Raw genomic sequence first — 20,998 nt, forward strand, 5'->3', positions numbered from 1 at the left:
TGCTAATATATGTAGAGAAGAGTTTATTCTGCAGAAAAGAGAAACACTGTTGAATATCACTTTCAAGAGCCATCTTTCAAAACTTCAAAAAGATTGATCAACTTTAAATAAACACGAGCGCAAAATGTATAAATGTATCCTAAATCTATATAATCAAGTGCACCTAACTGTTATGAAAGATATAGTAACCAAAAAGAGTTTTACTAAGGCCATTTTCTCTATTAAAAAAAATCCACTTTATTTTAGGCCTCAAAGAAATATTTGGTTTGAACCCATTGAATTAGGGGTCCGCCGTTTTAATCTATTAACACCAATTATAAAATATACAGGTCATTTTTTACACTTTAATCCTCTCATTCCTTCTTATACTTCAATTATGTGTGCAATATTGTTTTTCCAAATTGTATATACATAATCTATCTTTCTACCTTAGAAAGAAATCTGAATATTACAGATACATTTAGCTTATCCCCACCCCACTGCATAAGCAGTGAACAATATGATGATGATCGATGTAAATAAATAAATAACATAACTGCATGGGAGCATGTGCAGCAGTCTAAATCCAAGATCAAATGTCACTTCTTGATTAACTGTTATTGTACCTGCCAACCATTTATAGCACTCAAAATGGGAGGATTTTGAAAGAGTAGGTAGCGTTTTTGCAGAAGTGGAAACGGTTTAATAAATCCATTCGTGTAGTGGATGCCAGACAGCATCAGACAGTCTCTCGACACACTAGAAAAACATTAAACACCTCTTTTTGTCTAAAAATGAGACTGAATGTTTGCACGACATTAAATAAATGGTGGGAGAATGTCACAAGAATATTCGATAATGTAATCTTCCTCAGTTTGCAAACTGAATCTGATTCTGTCAAACTTAGGACTCCGTTTAGTCGAATTTAACGAGCACGGGCCGCCCTTAGTAGCTTTATCTTTTTCATTCTAATGGCAATCAGCCATTTTAGTAAATATTTGAATCCGTGACATGGCCCAGTTTCTGTTCCGTCTGCTGGAACGTAGTGTCCTGATAAGCTAAAGTGCTAAGCTGAGTGGCAGTACAGGTGGACAATCACTGCTTGAGTAAATCTTTCAGCACGGCTCCACCGCTGGACTCAGCTGACACAGGTACAGGTGTGAACGTTGGCAGGGCGTTTGAGATGGGCTTCATGAGCAGGTGTCCCCCAGCTCCTGCAGTGCTACCTGTACCTGCGGTATTGAGAAGGGGTACGGCAGCAGAGCGTGGCGCCAGGAAAGGGTTTGAATCCCCAGTGCGCTTACCTGAGCCTGACACACCTGAAACAACATGAGCAGCCTTAAAAGTGATCACAAATATACAGGCCTTTTCACACAAAGAATGATAACTATAACGTTAACACTGTTTATACAAAGGCCTTGTCTACACTTAATGCGGTTTTGTTCGAAAACACATCTTTTTCTCTCCGTTTTGGCCTTCGGTCCACACTAGATAGGGCTTTTATTAATGAAAACAAAGCTTTTTGAAAACGCTCACCAAAGTGGATAATTTTTGAAAATTTGAAATTGTACATTCTATATTATATTTGAACATTCCGGAAGCATTTTTAACAATATTGTTCCTCTGTGTCGGTATTGTTATGGCTGTGGTGTGATTTCCCTATTCTCGTGGAATTAAAATGATTATTACACCTTTATAGTTATTGTGCTTAGTGTGAATAGGATATTCATAGATACAGATAGATATTCATAGATACAGATAGACTGACAAATGGTCTATGCTATTTTGTCTGAATAAATGAAAAAGAAAAATTCAACATTAACAGTGTAAACTTACTCAAATCTTTAAAAATTACCTTTAAACGTAAAAATATAGGAAATTATCATGCACATTTAAATACCCAATATCGGCTGATACCGATCCATTAAAAAATAAACTCACACATAAGCCAGAAGCAATAAATTTTTTTTAAGAAATAACCGATATGGTACCAATACCCCTATTTTTATGAGACGTCATACCTGATGCAGGTGTGTTAGCAGTACCCCGGCCAGGTGGGGGCGCACTCAGGGGCTTGATGTCATAAACGGGCAGTTTAGGGGCAGGGAGTGCAGGAGTAGACTCTACTTCCAGGAACTTCACAAACATCTCAGAGAAGGACTTTAAACACAGACACTAGTGTAAACGGAAGATGCACTTGTGTAATAATGTATGTGTGCATTCATTAGCATGTGTGCCCACCGAGTTAAGGTTTTGAGCCTGTGTAGGTCTTTGGGGGGTGTTGGGTACACTCTGAACGGCTCTGCCTCCCAGCCAACTCGAGACCCATCCGGTCATCCCACTCTTGCCCTCTTCTTGTAACAACTGTAAAAAGAGAAGTCATAAGTCAGTAAGTCAGAGGGAGTGTTTATGCGTGTTACGTCTTTGGTTGTGTTTCAGAGAGTTGTATTTTTCCCCTCTCACTCAAACAGGATAACTGTACAAAGTTCAGTGAAATACTGATACAGAAAAAAACCACTGTCCTCAGAGCACTCAGACTAGAGAATGCTTTCTCAGAAGAAAAGAGGCAGACCGGGAATATTTTTAGCCTTTAGAGTTGTAAACAAGGAGGTCTTGAGTGGAAACTTAAACTCAATGTGTAGCATAAAAAATGTGAAGGTGTGCGGAGGAGTGGAGAAATAAAATAGAGGGTAAAGGGGACTGTGTGACCCAGAAACACACACACACTTTCCTTCTCTCTCTTTCTTCTCTTGAGGCTGTTGGGTAATTCTGCTAACCACTTACTGAATAGTTGGAGTCTCTCCTGCCAGACCCCAGCCTACTTCAATGGGATTGTGGGTAAGGAAATGCTTTAGGTGCAGGATTGGCATGGGCCCATAATCTAATTCAGTATTTGTCCGTCTCCCAGGCAGTCTCTCTCTTTCTTCCTCTGTAATATATTCCTCTGTGTATTCTAGAAAATTAGCTTAAAGTGAAATATGAATAATTAATAGGAACAATGATACTAAAAAAAAAACACTAAGCATATTGGCAAATTAGTATTGTTTCAGCAAAATCATTCTGGTATGGAACAATCCAATTAAAGGGATAGTTCATTCAAAAAATTAAAGCTTATCAAAGCGCATCCATCCATGATAAAAGTGCTTGTAACGGCTCTGGTGGGTTAATAAAGGTCTTCTGAAGCACGATGCGATCGTGTAAGAAAAATATCCATATTTAAAACTTTATCGACTAAAAGATATAGCTTCCGGCCGATGGCTGTACACAAGTCGACTTAAGTCAAAAGAGTAACCCTTGCCGTCAAAGCTTGAGCTACTCCTACATCATACACATACATTGTCAAGTACTACTCTTTTTTTTTTTAATTATTTTTGGGGAAACCATCTCTTTAATTCCCAATTCCCATTTTTCCCCTTGCTGAATATGCAGTTTCACTCGGAAATATGACACATTATGGAAGTAAAAAGGGTTGTTAACAATTGCAGTGCAATTCATTGCAACAGACAAAATTCCATACGGATTTTGACCCTTTGAGGATAGTGGCTAAAAATTAAGACTTTTCCGAGAAAAAAATTAAGCCACATCCTGCTTTATCATCATAACTGATCTGTCCTAGTTATTGAGAAATTCAGCCCCACCAGGATCAAAACGGAAAAACAGATATTCCAATAGAAAACAAACCAGCCCTATTAGCAGTCTGCCAAATGAATTTGATCATCATGTGTGCAGGGTTTCCAGGGATGCTGACATGTCATTTAGCGCAGGCTGGAAAAGCAGAAGTCTCTATACACTGATTACCAACAAAGACTAAACGCAACTTGAAGTCATCCTTCAAAGAACTAAAAAAAAAAAAAAAAAACCTTTTTCAACAAAACCAGCGGGGGCAGCTCTAGGCTTGCGCCAAATTAAACACATGATGTAAGATGAGTGGAAAAATCTTTTTAACATCTGATAAACATCCTCAATGCTGACATCAAACATGAGATAGCTGGGCGGAGAACCGAACATCAGGAGTCAGGTGGTCAAATATTGAATCCACACTTGTTTAACCATCAAGTTTCAGAGGTGAGATGAGGTCTGGAGCAGAGCCACGCATTTGAGTGATGAAAAGTCAATGGAATTTTACAACAAGGGTAAGGAGGAAATGAAAAAAAGTGAAGGAGGCTGCACCTCCTCTTTGAAAAATTGGACATAACATTCACTGAATGTGAATCCAAAGTGCACATTTGCATTTGTGAAGATGAATACATTAAAAAAGTGAATGTAAAAGGGAGGATGAAAAGAAATATACATGATGAGAAGCAGAGAGCGCTGACCTACCTCGCACACCTCATCTCGGTCCAACCCAAGCACATTACCCATAAGCCTCAGCACCTCAGAGCGCTTGTTTCGGGGGGTATGAAAATAGCCCATGTAAAGATTCCTCATCAGAACCCTGTGTCAGCAATTAATGATGTTAGATGATTTTTCACAAGGAACACCCTTTTTGAAAATATTTGGATCGAAATATGTATGAAATATGTTTCCAATGCAGACTGTGTTTTGGACTCACTTATCCACTTTGCCTTCGGTGGTGTTCAGGAGGTTCATCAGTTTCCTTTGAGCCTCTTCCAACATATCCTGTCTCACCTCCACTGCAAAACAGACAAAAGCACATGTTTGAGTATTGTTTGTTATGTAGCCTTCATTGCCGTCACAGTTTGGGTCATGAGTTATGGCCAATTCATAAAACCAACACCTTAATAAAGAAAAAATTCCCTTGGCTAATATCTGGCTCTATCAGATATGGCTTCGTCTAAGTGTGTGTGTGTGTGTGTGTGTGTGTGTGTGTGTAGGATCCCTTTTCTTTTCACATTCAAGTGATTTTCTTTAGTTAAAATAATTAAATTTCACACACACACACAAACACACACAAGATTGTGTTTTCATGTTTTAAGGTCAAAAGGGCTTTAGGGTCAGTGAAAACATTTACGCAATTAATAGTTTACTATAGACTGGACTAATGACTGGTTTGCTTTGCCATTACAGGAATAAATTAAATTTTAAAATATAAATACAATAATCAACAGTTATTAAACTTTAAATTGTAATCACATTTCACAATATTGCTGTATTTATTTAGCCTGGATGCCAGCCGGAAGTTTTTTGGTTGGGAAGTTAGGTCTGGACTCGATCCATTATTATATACAGTAATTATGATCTAATTATGAGTATGATCATAATTATGAGTAATTATGATCAGTTCAGAAATGGTCGGGCCGTTCAAATTGCCAGGGCGGGCTTTATATGATGATTGACAGATGATCTACAGTTACGTAATCATCACGTCAAACAACGCATTTTTTTTCAATTATGCTTTTCGTGTTTGCAATTAATCCGTGAATCCTTAAATTCTTTTTGCAACACCGACAAAGATCGTTAACACGTTATTTTTTGAATACTTTTTCCAGAGTGTGTGCAGTTGAGTTCATGCGTCGCTCAACATACGTCACTTACTGCGTTGCTCTGATTGGTTGTAGGTCTATCCAATTGAATTAAGTGCAGAGTTGTTTTTTTCCTGGTTCGGTTCAGACACGCCTCATAATCAAAGCCCTATGGAGCAGTATCAGACTCGCATTCTGACTAGAATATGAGTATAACGAAGTCAGGCTAGTATTTATTGTAATTTTGATCAAATAATGGAAGTTAGAGTCAAGATGAAGACATTAAAGTCAAAATGAATTACCCCACTATTAAGTTTCTTAAGTTCCAAGCACTATAAAGTTTACAAGCCACCAGCAAGAAAGTCTTTCATTTCTAGCCAAAGTCAATTTTACTTGCACTTGGCGAGAGTTAATTTTGGACAATGTATTTGAGAGATGCAGACAAAGCTTTCAGCAGAAGGTGGTATGACTTTGTTATCCATTAATGTAAACCGTCGAGAACAAGTGTTTGCATAGAACTAATAAGTATGTGTGTGATCACCTTAACATAAACAGCGATAATTGTGGTACTGGGTTAAATGTGTCTGGGAATGTCTCATGGAGTAAAGACAAGGACGTGTGCGAGTATGACGTGCTCTAAATGCCTTTATCTCCAACACCCCTAATTGGTCCAGAAGGTTTGGCGGTTCGGCTCTTGAGAACTCTTTTCCTCTGAGACTTTACCTCTAGAGACCACATGAACTCAGTGATAAGACAGGGTGAGAGAGTTCCTGTCTGCGCTAAACACCCTGGAATGTCTGTCGGCTGCACTTGTGCTTTGCTAAGCAAAAATTAACCGTTCTCGATCATTCTGTCTACGTTCGCCTCAGTCATTCTTTGACAGATGCAATAAAAATCCCAGCAATCATCCCTCACCTTCCTCTCCCTCTTAGACCGACTGCCCCGTATTGTTGATTTGAGGCTTGATAGGGACAGAGAAGAAAGGGATGGCTGAGATAGAAAGGCAGGGTGGATTGAAAAAGAGAATCTTTGTCTACACACTTTGGCTACTGACATGCCATAAATATTGTCTCTCGGACAGAAAGAAGATGTGAAGGAATTCTAAACATCTATATAGTCTACAGACCTGGCATCGCTCTCCCAAACGCACACGTGTGATTCTTAGTTTCCGCACAGATATTAATCAAACTTATACCACTACATAAAGCATAGTCTCAAAGAGTCAAAAATAATTTAATGGTTCCTGATGTTCCTAGACCTGTTGACATTCACAAGACTCTTCAGAAAAAATGGTTTACAGAACTACAAACCTAATCTCAGATCATGTGTCATGAGTTTTGGGGTGACTGAGCTTGAGTCTTTTTGTGGCACACTCTACGTCTCAACATTTTCAACATTTTTTGGGTTGTGTCTGGTGTGATAGATGTTATATTAGTGCTGTACAACACAGGATCATGAAAGTAACAATGAAATGCAATAAAAATGAAGGCTGCCACGGACTAAAGATTTTTCTAGTCGACTAGTAGTAGTTTTATGCACATTTATGATATTTGATAATTGAATTACTTATATATATATATATATATATATATATATATATATGGATGGGGGTGGCATCAGAAAATGGTTTGAGTTTCAGGGCTGAGAAAGATTATTATATGTAATATTGTTAAGATTGATCTACATCTACAGAGAAATACTAAGCCATAATAATGAGCATTTAAAATATAAATTAAGCACTCAAGCGCACACATAAAGCTTGCCGCAGTGCACCAGCAATAGTAATGATTATGAATGTGTAGCGAAAAAAATTTGAATATCTATTAGAATTTATTAAGATTTTACATCTACTCTCATGTAATGGAAATCTTAATAAACTAGTGTTTTCTGAGTCAATGACGGCGACAAAGATGAAGATAACTATGCCGACTCCACAGTATAGTGGATGCATTTATGGAGAGAAATATATGTTAATAAAATCTTAATTAGTATCAAACTGAATCAGGAATATGGAAGCTTGTTTCAGCCACTGAATAAAAAAAAAACAACAAATCTCACAATTGCGAGATATAAAGTTGCAATTCTGAGAAATAAAGTCGCAATTGTGAGAAAAAAAGACAGAATTTAGACTTTATCTCACAATTCTGACTTTTTTTCACAATTGCCAGGGTACATCTCGCAATTCTGATTTTAACACAATTGCGAGTTTATATCTTGAAATTCTGACATCTTTTCTCAGAATTGTGAGATATAAACTGGCAATTGAGAGTTATCAGGCCAATTCTAAGGTTGGAAGACAACTTTTTCCCCCTCAGAATAGTTTATATCTCACAATTCTGACTTTACAAAACGCAAATTTGACTTTATCACGCAATTCTGACTTTATATCTCGCAATTCTGACTTCATATCATGCAATTCTGATTTTATAACACGCAATTCTGACTTTATAACACGCAATTGCGACTTCATATCACGCAATTCTGACTTTATATCTCGCAATTCTGAGATTATATTATATATATATAAAATAAAAACTATTTAAATTTAAATCTTTTAAAATTTAAATATTAAATTAATTTATATTTTCCTTTAAATAACTATTATTTGTTTTGAAATCAGAATCTTGAATCTTACAGAATCACATAATAAATAACATTTAATTAGTATGGCATCGCTCAAAAAATATTGTGTCGGACAACTGGGGCCTTCAAGTCAAAAGGTTGAGAAGCACTGCCCTAGTTACACAATGAGGTGAAATGCTGAGATGATTTTTTTAAGAAATTACTGATTTCAACAGTCATTCAGTTGGAAGACATACTGTCTCACCTTGTTTCTTTAGATCTTCTATCTGTTCCTCTTTGAGGTCCAGCTGATCAGTGAGTCGAGAGGCAGATTCGAGAGCTGCGTTCGCTTCATCCAGGTTTATCTAAGATTACACACACAGACATTGAGCAATGATATAAATACTTGTGTCAAGCAGAGTGCAGAAAGGACAGAGGTTTGAACTGACTTGCAGAGCGGCAGCCTGATCGCCAAGAGTTTCAGCTTTATTTCTCCATTCTTCTTTCTCTCTCTTGTATTTTTCCAGTTCTGCTGAGTACATGGCTTTTTCTTCTGTAAAGAGAGATACAAATGTCAACTTTGAAGACTTATTGCAGATTCTTCTCTTAATTCAAACATTTAAAAAAAGGAAAGAAAAAAATGTACACACTAATCAACATTTATAATTGCTTTAATGGTCATCATTCCATACAAGAAAAACTGCTTCAAAAACTATACCAAAAATGGAATAGCAAAAATAATGTACACTCTTGCCTTGTTGAAACTGTTCTAGCACCATCTGCAGGTTAGAAAGTGACACTGCATACTGGTTGACCTGATCCTGAGCGGAACGGAGCTGAATTAGCGCTTCATCTCTTTGTCTGATAGCACCATTTAACTGCTCCTGAAGAGACTCCACCTGCAGGCTTGCCTGCTGACTACATACATGCACACACATAGAGACATTGGTGAAGCCTTAAACAATACAATGGATACATTAAAAAAAATGGGCTGCAAGCATACAGTATTAAAACATTTTTAAATAGATTGCAGCATTTACATTTTGTCAGAAGCTCCAGTTTATTTAGTTGTCTGTTCAAAGTCATAGGAGATTTTTACCACTATTCGAATAAAAATCATGATTTTCAATTTATCCATCATCGATCTGCTCTAATTGATATGAATTGGTGTGAAAGCAAAAGCGAGGGAGTGTGTTGGAAGCAAACACTGGTTAGGACCAAACAGTCATACCAACAGACAAAAACCCTCTGACTCCCACCTTGCGCTCTCCACGGCGTTAGAGGAAGATGCCAGCCGCTCTTCTAGAAGTGTCACTCTGCGTTTCAGCTCTCCCTCTCTGTCTTCAGCTCCCAAAGCCTCACGTGTGTACGAATCCTCAATCTCTAACAGGTGATTGCGCAAACGCTCCACCTCCTGCTTCAGGCGCTGCTCCTTATCACGCATATGTTGCAGCTACACAGAAAGAACATGGGAGTACAATAATTCCTCAATTAGTATTAATATATTTGTAATTGATGCAATAGGTATTAACAGATAATTGGGAGATGGAAACAGTTCATATTTTCAGTACTTCAGTAAGACAATAAAGCACAGTAAAGATGTGTAATCTTGGTCTTTGTTACCTCACTCTGCAGAGCAGACGTCTCCATTTGTTTCTGTTTGAGGGCCATCATCACTTGATCTCTTTCCTGCTGAAACAATACTGCCTTGTCCTGCATGGACCGAATTTCATTCAACAGTTGGTTCAGCTCACCAGATTTACCCTACAGTACAGACAAAGGCATAAAACGAAAGAAAAAGTGTTATGCCTTCATTGGCATTAACATTATGGAAGTGCATTGTTTCCACTGTAGTTTATTTTGGGAGGTGGGTGAACAGGAAAATTGAACTAAATAAAATTAAAAAGTTACTACCATTCAAAATATTGGGGTGTGTAAATTAATGTATTTTAAAATGAAATGTATTCTTGTGAATTCACAGCTGCTTTTACTCTAGTCTTTAGGTTAACATGATCATTCAAAAATCAATCTAATATTTGCTCAAGTAAAATTGATCAATGTTAAATTACCCTAACATTAAATGATGTAATTTCTGAACCAAAACGGAATTTCTAAAATAATCATTGTTACGAAACCATACAACCATCTCGGCATGTTAACTCTATCCACAACATTGACAGAATTTTCTAGCTTTCCATGTTTATACGGTAGGGGGCGCTACTACACATCTTCTAAAAGAGTACTGAATATCCTGGTCAAAACACATGCAAAGAAGATCTCAAACAATATCATATGCATATGTAAAATAATGTGATTATCAATATTAAACAGCATATAAATCATAACTGCCAAATGTTACTGAATGAAAAGTCGACCGAGGTCTGCCAAAAATACAATTTTCTCAGCTTTTTGCACAAAACATTGCTTTTTTTCAAATGAAACACCCACATTGTCACCAAGTGGTGATAAAAAATAATGCATAAAGCAAGAGTAAAAAGAGGATTTTTTTTGTTTAAAAGCAGAGGGTCTGTTCTTTGTTCATACAACAAAATATTCTCGGAGCCATGAAATATTTGTGAAAATTATCAAAAACACTAGCGATGGCTAGCAAAAAAAATAAATAAATAAATAAATTGGATAAGATATTTTAACAGCACACACAAATAGACAAACCTGCTCTTTATCTTTTAGCATCTTTTCCATGGCAGTGGCCTTTTCATTCACAGCACTGAACTGAAACTCTCGCTCCCGAAGCAACAGTGACACCTGCATGTTGGTCTCCTGCAGGGCACGGAACTCTGTCTCTTTCTCGCGTGCTTTTGCTGCTATCGCTTCATTCTCCTCCTTTAATTTCTTCACATCGAGTTCCAGGATCAGTGCACGCTCTTTGAGGTTCGTCACAGCCTGCTTCAAGACCTCGTTGTCATTCTCACGGTTACGTAAATTTTCACTCACCTAGAGTGTACAGGGGGAAAAAAAGATAAGATACCCTCTATCTAAGGTCTGCACATCTTACAGCGTTTCCTACCAACAATTCAACAAATCAGAATTATAAGTCACCTGACTGAGCTGGTCTCCCTTGGTCTTAATGAGTAGATCTTTCTCTCTGAGGGAGCGGTGAAGCGATTCTTGCTTCTCTCTGGCATGCTTGAGCTCCTCTGCATGGCTTCTCTGCTCACTTTCAGACAGAGATGCAGAATTTGACAAGCGATGATTGTTTTCCTGCAGAGTTCTTATCATGCTCTCCTTCTCTGCTAATGTTCTCTGCATTGACTGCAACTCTTGATGTACAATCTCATCTTGGCCTGGTAGTGCTGCCTCCTTCAGGTTTGGAGGAGCAAAAGCCTGGGTTGCAATCATAGCAGAAACGTCTGGAGATTGCTTGACACTGCCTAGTTTCCCAAGCAGCACGTCTTTGGTGCTGCTCAGCTGGCTGATGGTCTGCTGCACCTGTGCCAGCTCTTGATTCAACAATCCCAGCCTTTTTTCTTTCTGCTCATAGCTCTGAATAAGTCTGGTGTAATCCACCGATAGCTTTGAGCTGCAGTCGCTGTCGGCAGAAACCTGCCCCTGAAGCTTGAGGAGCTCCTCTTGCAACTGAGCAGATTCATGCTGCATGTTCCTCACCGTTGTGATCACCTGCTGTTTCCACTCTTCCATCTTCTTCACTTGTTGTTTGAGGGTGTCACGTTCTTGTAGGAGCTCCTCAAACTGGTTGCTGCTCACGCCTCCTGAGCCACCGCTCATGGAATCACTGACGCCAGTTGTCTGAAGGACAGAGACCAGGGTCTGACATTTTTGAGTCAAGGCGTCAATCTCGATATCCTTCTCACGGATGATGCGGGAGAGGTTCTGAATGGTCTCTCGAAACATCTCTTGACTGCCTGAAGGGTCGCTCATGGTGGAGAGCCGCTGGTTTTCTTGCTGGAGCTTCAACAAGGCTGCTTCCTTGGCTGCAACGATGTCCATAATTCGATGGTAATCTGAGCGCAGTTGACTGTTCTCCCTGGTTTTCTCGTTGAACACAGCCATCACCTGTTCACGTTCCACCGCATATGCTTGCAGTTGCTGCTGCAGGAACACCACATCTTGACCATGGCCACCAGACACTCGAGCGTGCAGAGCCTGGATTTCTAGATCTTTTTGAAGGACCAATTGTGACAGTTTTCCCAACTCATTTTGAGCGACCACAAGTTGGTCAAGCTGCTTGGTTAGAGAGAGGTTTTTCTCATTTAGCTGGTTAATCTCAGTCTCTTTCTCTCTGATCCCTTTCACTAGTTTCTCAATCTCTACTTTTGAAAGGTCGTGTTTCTCGTTACCATTTTCACCATTCAATGACGGGGTCTTGTCCTCCTGTAGGATTTCTACGTACTGCATTTGACTCTGTCCTCGTGTGCTTAGGCCCTCCACCTCTGACTGAAGCAGTACAATCTCCTCATCCTTAGCACTGATGAGTCTTTCGTAATTGAGAGAGCTTTGTTCATGTCTTGACCGTGCTTGCTCCATTTCACTCTGTAGCACCTGTAGAGAACGCTGGGACTGCAGCATAGTGGCCTGCCGCTCATCCGATACTGTCCTCAGGGCTTGGACCTCTTCTTCGAGCTGATCTCTGGCAGCTTTGAGCTGGGTCACCTCTGCCTCAAGCTCTGTGATGATGTCCAGTGTCCGAGGCTCTGAAAATAACTGCGGTCTGCTTTGCTGGTCCCTCACGCGGTCAATCTCTTCTTTCAGATGGCTGTTTTCTTCCTTCATGGCTCCAAGCTGTTTGTCCTTCTCCTCCACTAACCTTCTCAGAGAGTCAAGCTCAAGAGTTACTCTCAAGACACTGCCCTCTAATTCCTTTTGCATTTCCACAGCTTGAGCTTTCAGGGTTTCGGCAAAGGAGTCCTTCTCCTGCAGAAGCTCTGAGAGTTGATTTTGACCTGCCACAGTGATGTCCAACATTTCGCTGGTGTCTTTGTGGTCGGAAACCATCTGTTCTATCTCACGCCTGAGCTCTGCAATCGTGAGGTCTTTCTCTTGATTCAGTTTCACCATTCGCTCATGTTCGGTCTGCAGTGCAGAAGCATCCATAGAGCGTGCTCTGGTCAGTTCATCGATGGTTTGTTGATACTGTTTGGCTTGATCTGATAGTCGCTTCTCAGATTGACTCAGCTCAGACTCTAACTGGCTTTTCTCGAGTTTCAAGGCTTCAATGCGGGTATCTTTCTCCAGGGACATCCTGCTTAGAGAGGCTTGACCATCTTGGATCTGCCTTTCCAAACAGTCTATCTTGTCCAAAGCCTGAGTGTTCTCTTCTTTCAACTTGCTATTTTCAATTTTCAATTCAAAGTCTTCTGAAGCAGACTTTTCGAAGGAAGTCTTCATTTCTGCTAGCTCTGTTCTTAAGTCCTGAATCTCTTTATCCCTTGCCTCAAGTTCCTTCCGATGTCCCTCGAACTCATTCCCTTGATCCCCAGAATGACTTAACTCCTCACGAAGTGCAATAAGTTCTGTCTCTCGCTCCTGAAGTGCCCTCTTGAGGTCGGATGACTCCTGCCGCAGTTCTCTGCCCAGATCCTGTGACTTGCACAACTTTTCCCTCAATTCCTTTAATGTGGTTTCCAGTTGCTGCTTTGTCATGTGCAGCTCATTCAAGGAAAAGGCACTTTGACTTAGCTTCTCGCCTTGGGCTTCCAGCTCCAGTTGAAGAGTCCGTCTCTGGTTATGAGAGGAGCTGAGATCTGACTGAAGACGGGCTTCTTCTGCCTCAGCCTGTGTTTTCTGCTTTGACAGCTGGTCCTTCACTGCAATAAGATGCTGGAGTAGCCGAGTAGGAGTAGAAAAATAGAATAAGTATGCAGTATATTAACTTAAATTTCAATTACATTTATCAGATCCAATCATTGTTTTTTTAATGTCTTATAACTATGGAAAATTGGCTTAAAAAGAATACCTGTGTAGCCTCCTGGTTCTGCTTGTCCAGTTCTTCCAGTTCAGCACTGAGTGTCTCTATATCAAGATGGGCTTGCTTTAGTGCTTGGTCCCGTCTGTCTAGCTGACTCTTTAGGTCTGAAACTTCCTGAGACAGTTCCACAGCACTCTTTGACTCTTCAGTCCTGTGTCTCTCCTCGGCCAGGTTCAGTCTCTCAACTAACGCAAGCTAAAAATAAACATTTTATGAAACTAGTTTGTCTGAAAAACACATATTACTTTATGCATAACACACAAGTGTCCTTTCAAAAGGCTACAGAAGTATTGTTCACCTTAGCTTGCAAAGATTTTTGTAATTTTACAGATACTGCAACTTCTGATTAAAAACAAGAAAAAAATGGTATTATTGTGTCCCATAACTTTGTTAACCTATTCAAACCTTTTCTCTCTCCATCTCTTCCTTCTCTGTCCTGAGGGTATCAATGATGGTGTTGAGCTCCAGAATGTCAGCATGTTCAACTTCTTCCATAGGACCGCTCTGAAGTAATAATAATAAAAAAACAATGTAAAAATCATTATGACACTCGTGCCATTTGAAGAATAAGCCCAGGTGTATTTCATAGGGCAACCACAAAGTGTCCAAAAACTTTGACTAAATTTTGAAAATGTACATGAATTGTTTTATACTTAAAGGGGTCATTGGGATCAATTGTTTTATACTTAAAGGGGTCCTTGAAAAAAATTCACTTATATGGTGTATATTAATGTGTCTTTGCATTATGTGGACAAAACCAAAAACCAATGAAAAAAATCCATTCACTCCTTTTTTTAATCCTCAAAAAGCCTAAACACGCTCAATAATCAAGCTGTTTGGATTTTCTGAATAATATGATGTCATTTTGTTCATGCTCCACCCACGACCACTGACAGATTGACCCATATTACCATATTTCCACCCTCAACCATTTATATACTGTCTGCCAAGGCAGTGCTTTATGTGTCTTGTGTTGAAACGCCCCATGGACAAGAGGGGTGGGGACATGTCGTGAGCAGTTGCTCATTATCATTTAAAGAGACATGCACCAAAAAGGGTTGCTTTTGAGGAGGTAAAAAGGGTGTTGTTTTACACAACCATTAAGGAATTTTAACCAAAGTATGTTAAAAACCCTAAACTGCGCATCCAATGTCCCCTTTAAATCCTAAGCATGAATAAAAATGTCTAAATATTGTTGGGCCACAAACTTCTAGCAGGGGAAGGTTTTCAGCATATTTACCTCAGTAAGACTCTTCAGTCTAGCCATCTCTTTCTCTGCATCTAAAAAAAAAAAAAATAGAGAAAAAATAGAGAGCAGTTTTTAAATTTCCCATTCAATAACAATATATGATGTGATAGGATGAACAGAGCCATAATGATCATACACAATTTCTGGGGTTCTCTATACCTGCCAGAGCTTTTTTCAGGGTTTGTATTTCATTGTCTTGCTGGGCTTTCAGCATAGACTTTCCTTCCTGCTCCTTGACTCGATCCTGGAGTTCATTTACAGACTTCTGAAGGCGACTGTAATTTTGCAACAATTCTGTATTTTCTGCGGTAGCCTCCTCCTTCTCCTGCTTCATCTGGGCTTTATGATGCTCTGCCTCCTCCAATCTGACCATTAGGTCTCTGTACTGTTTGTGCTGAAGCTCTGCCTCATCCTGTAAAGACTGAATGGTCGATTGAAGCTCTTGAAGTGTGGCGGAATCCTGCACTGTGGTTGATTTGACAACACTTCCACCCTCTGGGGAAGAGGAAGATAAACACAGCGTTGAACTCAAAGTTCAATTGTTCATTTTTAAGTTAAATACCAAATACAAATTAAATACAAAATTAATTTCAACTGCATTTAAAAAGTACAAAAAGGTCCAGACTCTAATTTTAATATGCATCAATGCTCCTCCTCACCACTCTGAAGCTGCTCTTCGAGCTCCTCGATTCTCTCCTCATACTCTGCCAGCTCCTGCCTGTGCCGTTTTGAGATTTCAGCCATTTTCTGCCTCTGGGCATCCTGCAAAGCTGCCAGTTCATGCTGGTGCTCATCCACCTCCCGTGCCATTTCCTCTCTCAGCTCCTGTTTGGGTCCGAACGTGAATTAGGTTTAAAAGAGAACCTGATTCTGAGAGCTGACCAACAGCAAAGCTCCAACTCTGTTACAGTTCAAAAGGTTTTTCACCTTGATCATTCTTTGCATTTTCAGAACTTCACCCTGGTCTCCATTCCCCTCAACTCCTGGCAGCTTTGATGCCTGGTAAATTAATAGAAAAATAATTCTAGTTCGATAACTATACCATGACATATTTGTTAAACTGTTTGCAAGGTAAAAATGAAAAGTGACCTGTGCAACTCTCCTCCAATGGGCTACATCAGCCTCTAGACGATGCACCTCATTGGAAAGACGGTTAATTTCCTGCTGAGACCACAGGACATCACTGAGGTCGACCTCATCGCCATGGAAGCCTTGATGGACAGCTGAGGACCGGTGCAGAAAGGAAGACGAAGTAGTGGTAGTGGCAGCAGTAGTGACGGGAAGCACAGCGGCATCAGTGAAGGGTGAGCTGGTCGCAGCTTGAGAAGAGTGTTGGAGTTTCTGAAACTCCTCCTGCAGACAAATCTGACGAGCCTTGAGGTGACTGATCTCCACCTTCACACAAAGACACACATAAAACGATCACTATTGTTCTACAGTTTTCTCCTTTTTAAGAGACATTTTTGCACTAATATTAGATACATTTTCAGGTCAGAAAATAGAGCATAAGTGAAGTTAGTTTTGACCCAAACCTCTTTTTGTTGCAGGAGGGTTCTGTTTTCCAATGACTGCTGTTTGATCTGAATCTCTGCTGCCTCTAGCTTCTCTTCCAGCTCAGAGTTGAGTCTCCGCAAGCGCTCATACTAAACCACACAAAAATAAACATTCAAAGACAATTTTTAATTTACAAATCTTAGCATTCATTTATAATATTTTGAAATGACTCATCTTGTAATTATTAATTTGTACTCCATTACTGAACTGTAGTAGAAATGTCCTTTTAAAGCACACTAAATATTGTTTCATGATAGAATAGAGAAATATCAGCATAATTTAGTTTTTCTGTGCTAAATTAATCACCTCAGATTTTTGTGTTACATATGAAGTCTCCAGTTCTTGAAATCTAGAGCTGGACACCTGTAGCTCAGACCCAGCAGCATCTGTAAGAAAGTAAGATAATATTACGTACATTCTGTACATAAAGCTCAGTTGTACAGAAAATAAGACTGACAAATTCTTTTCATTTACATAAATAGAAAATATTTGTTTAAACATTATGGGAACTTCTGTTCATCTGTAAACTGGCAAACATATCCAAGTCATAGGAAGAGATGAAGATGACTAACTAAACTGACTAACTACAAGACCTCACTGGTTAAAGGTGAACAATCTTTGCCAAGTGTGTAGAGTAGAGACATAGACCTATTAAATCCACTCAGAGACTACAAAAATATCACATAGTTTTAAAGGACAGTTTTGTAAATTATTGGGTGACTGTCCCTTTAAATAGCAACATTCCAGAGGACATGGACTTCCTCGCAGCAGCTGCACACCCAGTGCAGAATATTACATGTATATTACTGAAAAAGTACACTTGGAAATAAATACAGATTGGATTCTGTAGGATTCTTAAGTAAATAACAATAAGTACGAGCACAATATACTGCATTTAAAACTCTTAAGAGTGGAAAAAGGTAACAGCATGTTAGCACCTTGGCAAGCTCTAAACAATAGAGGTCGAACGATTAATCGGTCGGACGATTAATAGGCCGATATTGGCATCGGCCAATATCCAAGTATATCAAGCCGATTATAAGGCAGGCACATGTATGGGCAGCCTAGTGTTGTCATGGAACACGTGTTTGACGCACCCTGCCGCTAGAGTCATTTTCCAGCCAAGTGAACAGCAGACAAATCTTATATATAAAAAATTAAATCATTTAAAGTTTTTTTTTCTCTTTTTTGTGATAATTAGGTTATGTCCATTTGTCTTTGTCCGTCAACAAACAAAACAAACCAAAAATACGTTTCAGGACATTTTTTGAGAGGATAAAATGTTTTTGTTGAGAGAGTTTGTCTATGTTAAGTAATTATAATTTCTTTTACAATTTATCTTTCAAATAGAGGTTAAAAACCAAGCAAATATCGGCCAGATATTGGGCAAAATAAATCGACAGCATTAATCGGTCATCGGCCGACCCGGATTTCAAAAGATTGGTAACGGCATCGACGTGAAAAAAAACATATCGGTCGACCTCTACTAAACAGTAAAGCTCTATTTCAACAAGGTTCTGTTCAGGTTCACACGACAAACAAGAAACATTTACACACAAAGCATATTCTGTCTTAACCACACTGCCAAATCTAACACGCATACTAAGATTAAATAACTTTTTTTTCATTATTTAATGCATATAATATTAAGAAACTAAGACTAAGAAACTCATAGCCTCAGGAAATGACTGAACAGTCTGAAAAACATAATTGGGGTGGTGTAGCATAGTGTGTAACAGCAATAACTTTATTACAAGTCCATTATTAGTAAGATAATCCACTTGAAGTATCATGAAGCTAAACCTGGCTCAAGGACACACAATGACCATGGCTCCTTGCTTGAATCTTATGGCGCTTGAACCAGAAATCATTTTAGATAAAAAACCACACAAGTTACCAGCACCTACTAAATAACTACTTTCTAACAAAAACAGTGATTAAGTCACTTCAATATAGACTTTATCTATGACACAAACAAACAACAGTCCACTTATATGGTGACTGACAATCCCTCACAAGTATTGCCTTGCTCAAGGCAAGGGCACACTGCATGTACTAGGTGGTCTCTGTTGCTGTGGAATGGGACAAACCCCTACCAGGAGTCACACCTGCCACTTCCAGGCAGCCAGCCAAAGAACTGCTACTATGCCATCTGTAACACCTTTACAATAAGTTTCTCCACATCGTTAATGCAATATGACATGAAATAACAATAAACAATACTTTTAAAGCTAATGAAAATAAACAAATCGTTTACATGATTATTCATGTATTAGGAATGAACAGGGATTAACAAAATATATATTAATAAATTATGTTCAATGGTTTCATCATACCTAATGTTAGTGAACAGAAATCTTTTGCCACACCACATTTATAGGCTTTATTTAGTATAATCTCTTTTGAAAGTACTAACAGGCAGGTCGATGCATCGTGAGACATGACAGATTGACTCAGTCAATCTGTTAGGTCTGTCTGCTTTGCTGGAAGCTGCTGATCAAAGTTCTCAGTGTGTCTTGTGTGTGTGTGTGTGTGTTCCACTCCTCCAATGGTCAAAAAGGGCATATTTACTTATGCCACCAGTTTTTGTTGGAGTTTTGTTTAGAGTTGACATAATTAATACAGCCGATATACATAAAGGAACAAGACAAAGATACCCACAAAAGTAGGCCTACTTCATTATTAAGTCCCCATTCACAAGGGAAAACGCTAAAACTAAAACCCAACTACAGCTACATCTCTGATAGGGATTCAACTGCTGTATGCAAACAAACCTTTTACTCTTGTCTTACTATAATTACTTCATCCTATTATATAAGCGCACTGTAGCACCATATGACAATTGCAGAGGATGACAAGGTAATAATGACAGGCTCAGTCGCTAATCACTTTCAATGCACAGAAAGGAAGATGCAGGTCCCTAACATTTCATTTTGTGTTCCTCAGAAGAAAGTCAGTCATTGAGGTTTGGAATATCAAAATGTAAACAACGATAATTTCTTAGAGGACTTTCTCTTTAATTAGTTCAATTTATTTCAGCAGATGACAATGTAAACAAAATTACATCTTCAAACCTAACAAAACAATCATATCTCAACAATCTGACAAAATCAACTAGTACATTTTACAGAGAAATGAGCTCTCAAGCATCTCTGGACTGACTTTATTCATAAACTAATCAACATATAAAACTGTCACATTCAGCAGTCTAGCTAGCCTACAGTTGTGAAAGGGAAAAAAAAGTCCAACTATAGGAAGTGATATGATCTTCATGACTGTAGTCAACTCACCTCCCACTTCTTCTGCGCTTTCCAGAAGAATATCTTTGGTAAAATTAGAGATCTGTCCGGTAAACGAAGACAAGCTTCCCCCGACCTGACCCAGACTCTGACCCAGGCCAGAGCCCAACCCTCCCAGCCAGGATGACATGACGAGCCGAACCTGATCTAACCCTAAATCACCGACCCGGGCCTTTCACAGCACAGTTGCTCAAATGTGCGAACGAGGGTTTCATGTAACTACAACGTTAATAATTATTATCGTCTTATGTTGGTTTGTTTAATATAAGTAACTGTTAATAATCATTAATAAAAGCAGCAGATCCGGATTCCAGCTGGTTCAAAACTTCATGACATAAACAAAGACAAAACGCCGGTTTATACGCGTTAAATCCACGGCAATTACGAAGACCTGGTCGCCGGGTTATATCCACATGTGGTCAGGCAGGTTTCTGGTACGGGTTTGTTTTGGGTCGTTGTGTTTTTCACGCGGATAAAGTGCCAGCTCAACCGCGGCCATCACAGCCGGACGGATGATCATCAGTCAGGGGAGACGTGGATAGCACAGATGGATTATGGGACGGTGGAGGACCAACATAGTGCAGCTCACACTTCCCACGCATCCACAGTGACGCCACTGGACACAACGGGTACTGCAACACAGTGATAAAACTTACTCCGGGACAGCAAATGTAATAATATTCATAAATTATGACATACGGCACGATATATGTAGTATAATTGGTTATGTAATATTTATTCAAAAGAATTTTTTTTTATAGAAATTAATACTTTTAATTAAGCAAGAATGGATTAAAATGATCAAAAGTGACAGCAAAGACTTTTACACAATTAGAAAAACAATCTATTTAAAATGCTGTTCTTTTGAAGCTGTTATTCATCAGAGGCTTCCACAAAAATATTAAGCAGCAGAACTGTTTTTAATGTTGATAATTGATAATAATAATTGTAATAAATGCTTCTTGAGCACCAAATCAGCATATTA

General features: G+C 39.0%; 1 protein-coding gene across 1 annotated transcript; it reads right to left on the reverse strand.

Moving 5' to 3' along the window:
• Positions 1–20,609, reverse strand: trip11 (thyroid hormone receptor interactor 11). The gene is made up of 22 exons (XM_039671863.2): positions 20,005–20,609; positions 17,021–17,100; positions 16,693–16,803; positions 16,250–16,555; positions 16,088–16,159; positions 15,820–15,985; positions 15,320–15,655; positions 15,152–15,192; positions 14,317–14,415; positions 13,900–14,106; positions 11,025–13,763; positions 10,638–10,919; positions 9,588–9,728; positions 9,224–9,417; positions 8,719–8,882; positions 8,414–8,517; positions 8,230–8,329; positions 4,532–4,613; positions 4,300–4,414; positions 2,221–2,343; positions 2,001–2,139; positions 1–1,298 (listed from the first exon to the last, which is right to left on the reverse strand). The coding sequence occupies exons 1-22, from the start codon at positions 20,141–20,143 to the stop codon at positions 1,075–1,077; spliced, it is 5,964 nt and encodes a 1,987-aa protein (XP_039527797.2). The 5' UTR covers positions 20,144–20,609; the 3' UTR covers positions 1–1,074.
• Positions 20,610–20,998: the final 389 nt, after the last annotated feature.

Source organism: Pimephales promelas, chromosome 11 (assembly GCF_988280905.1).
Source record: "Pimephales promelas chromosome 11, fPimPro1.hap1.1, whole genome shotgun sequence".
Lineage (NCBI taxonomy): Eukaryota > Metazoa > Chordata > Actinopteri > Cypriniformes > Leuciscidae > Pimephales > Pimephales promelas.